The sequence below is a fragment of the Etheostoma spectabile genome, chromosome 2 (assembly GCF_008692095.1).
Source record: "Etheostoma spectabile isolate EspeVRDwgs_2016 chromosome 2, UIUC_Espe_1.0, whole genome shotgun sequence".
Taxonomy (NCBI): Eukaryota; Metazoa; Chordata; class Actinopteri; order Perciformes; family Percidae; genus Etheostoma; species Etheostoma spectabile.
The window spans coordinates 21,715,069-21,715,947 of NC_045734.1; the positions used below are offsets into that span (position 1 = coordinate 21,715,069).

The following is an 879-nucleotide window of genomic DNA, read 5'->3' on the forward strand; positions in this document are numbered from 1 at the left end:
ATATATATATATATTTATATATATATATGTCTGTGTGTGTGTGTGTGTTATAAGCTGCTTGCACAATTGAGGACTGTGTGGACTGGAAAGACCAGAGCAGGAGGGCTTTTACACCTACCCCGTTTGGTTTGGACTTTCAGTTTGAGCCCAACCAAAATTACATGTGTGAAACATCACCCGGACCATGGTCTGGACCAAACTGCTGAAATTTGGTCAGAACAAAAGAGGTAATCTCAGTCCAGATCAAGCTGAACCATGGTCTGTTTTGTTTCTAGTGTAAAAGCATTTTTTGGATGGTTCAGACAAAATGCACGAAGCTCTGGCAGGGTATCTTTCTGTTATAAGACTGAATAGCTCAGTGCTATTGTGACGGTGAATGCGCTTAGAGCAGACAGCTGTCGGCAATCAGAGAATAAATCAGCAGTTTACTTGTTACGTGGTAGTAAATGTACAGTGTAGGTTTCAGTTTGTCTCTGAATAAATGTTACAGTTCCTCAAACCACAAGTAAAGTTCCAGTGTCTTACTTCTCAACAATGCAACATAAAAAAGCGGCGGTAACACAGGAAAGCAGCAGTCAGTTGGAAAAACTGACACAGAGAGAGGATAAGAGAAGACGGGGAAGCCCGTCTACAAACCAATCAATTACAACTGTCGGCTCACTTAGGCTATGTGATGACAACAGGATGTAGTTTTTTAGTTCTTTAGTGCTCTTGCATAACTGCAGTTTGATACCAAAACTTACTGGATCAAGTGCACAAAAAGTAACTTGGTTCAGATTTTCAGGTGTGAAAGCCCCCTAACACAGACTTACGGTGGCAGGATCGGGGCTGTAGTTGTGGAGGATTGCCTTGATTTCCAGCTGTTCTCCACGGACAGCA

At 42.2% G+C, this 879-nt stretch overlaps 1 protein-coding gene and 1 long non-coding RNA gene across 2 annotated transcripts in view; one reads left to right on the forward strand and one right to left on the reverse strand.

The window, feature by feature from the left end:
* The window catches only part of LOC116700323 (uncharacterized), a 95,236-nt gene that overhangs the window by 87,977 nt on the left and 6,380 nt on the right, over positions 1-879 (forward strand). The window lies entirely within an intron of this gene.
* Positions 1-879, reverse strand: part of LOC116700215 (complement C3-like) — a 30,112-nt gene that overhangs the window by 12,501 nt on the left and 16,732 nt on the right. The window contains 1 exon segment of the mRNA XM_032533209.1: positions 813-879. This exon segment is cut by the window's right edge and continues 73 nt beyond it. Within this exon segment, the coding sequence (XP_032389100.1) occupies positions 813-879 (67 nt within the window).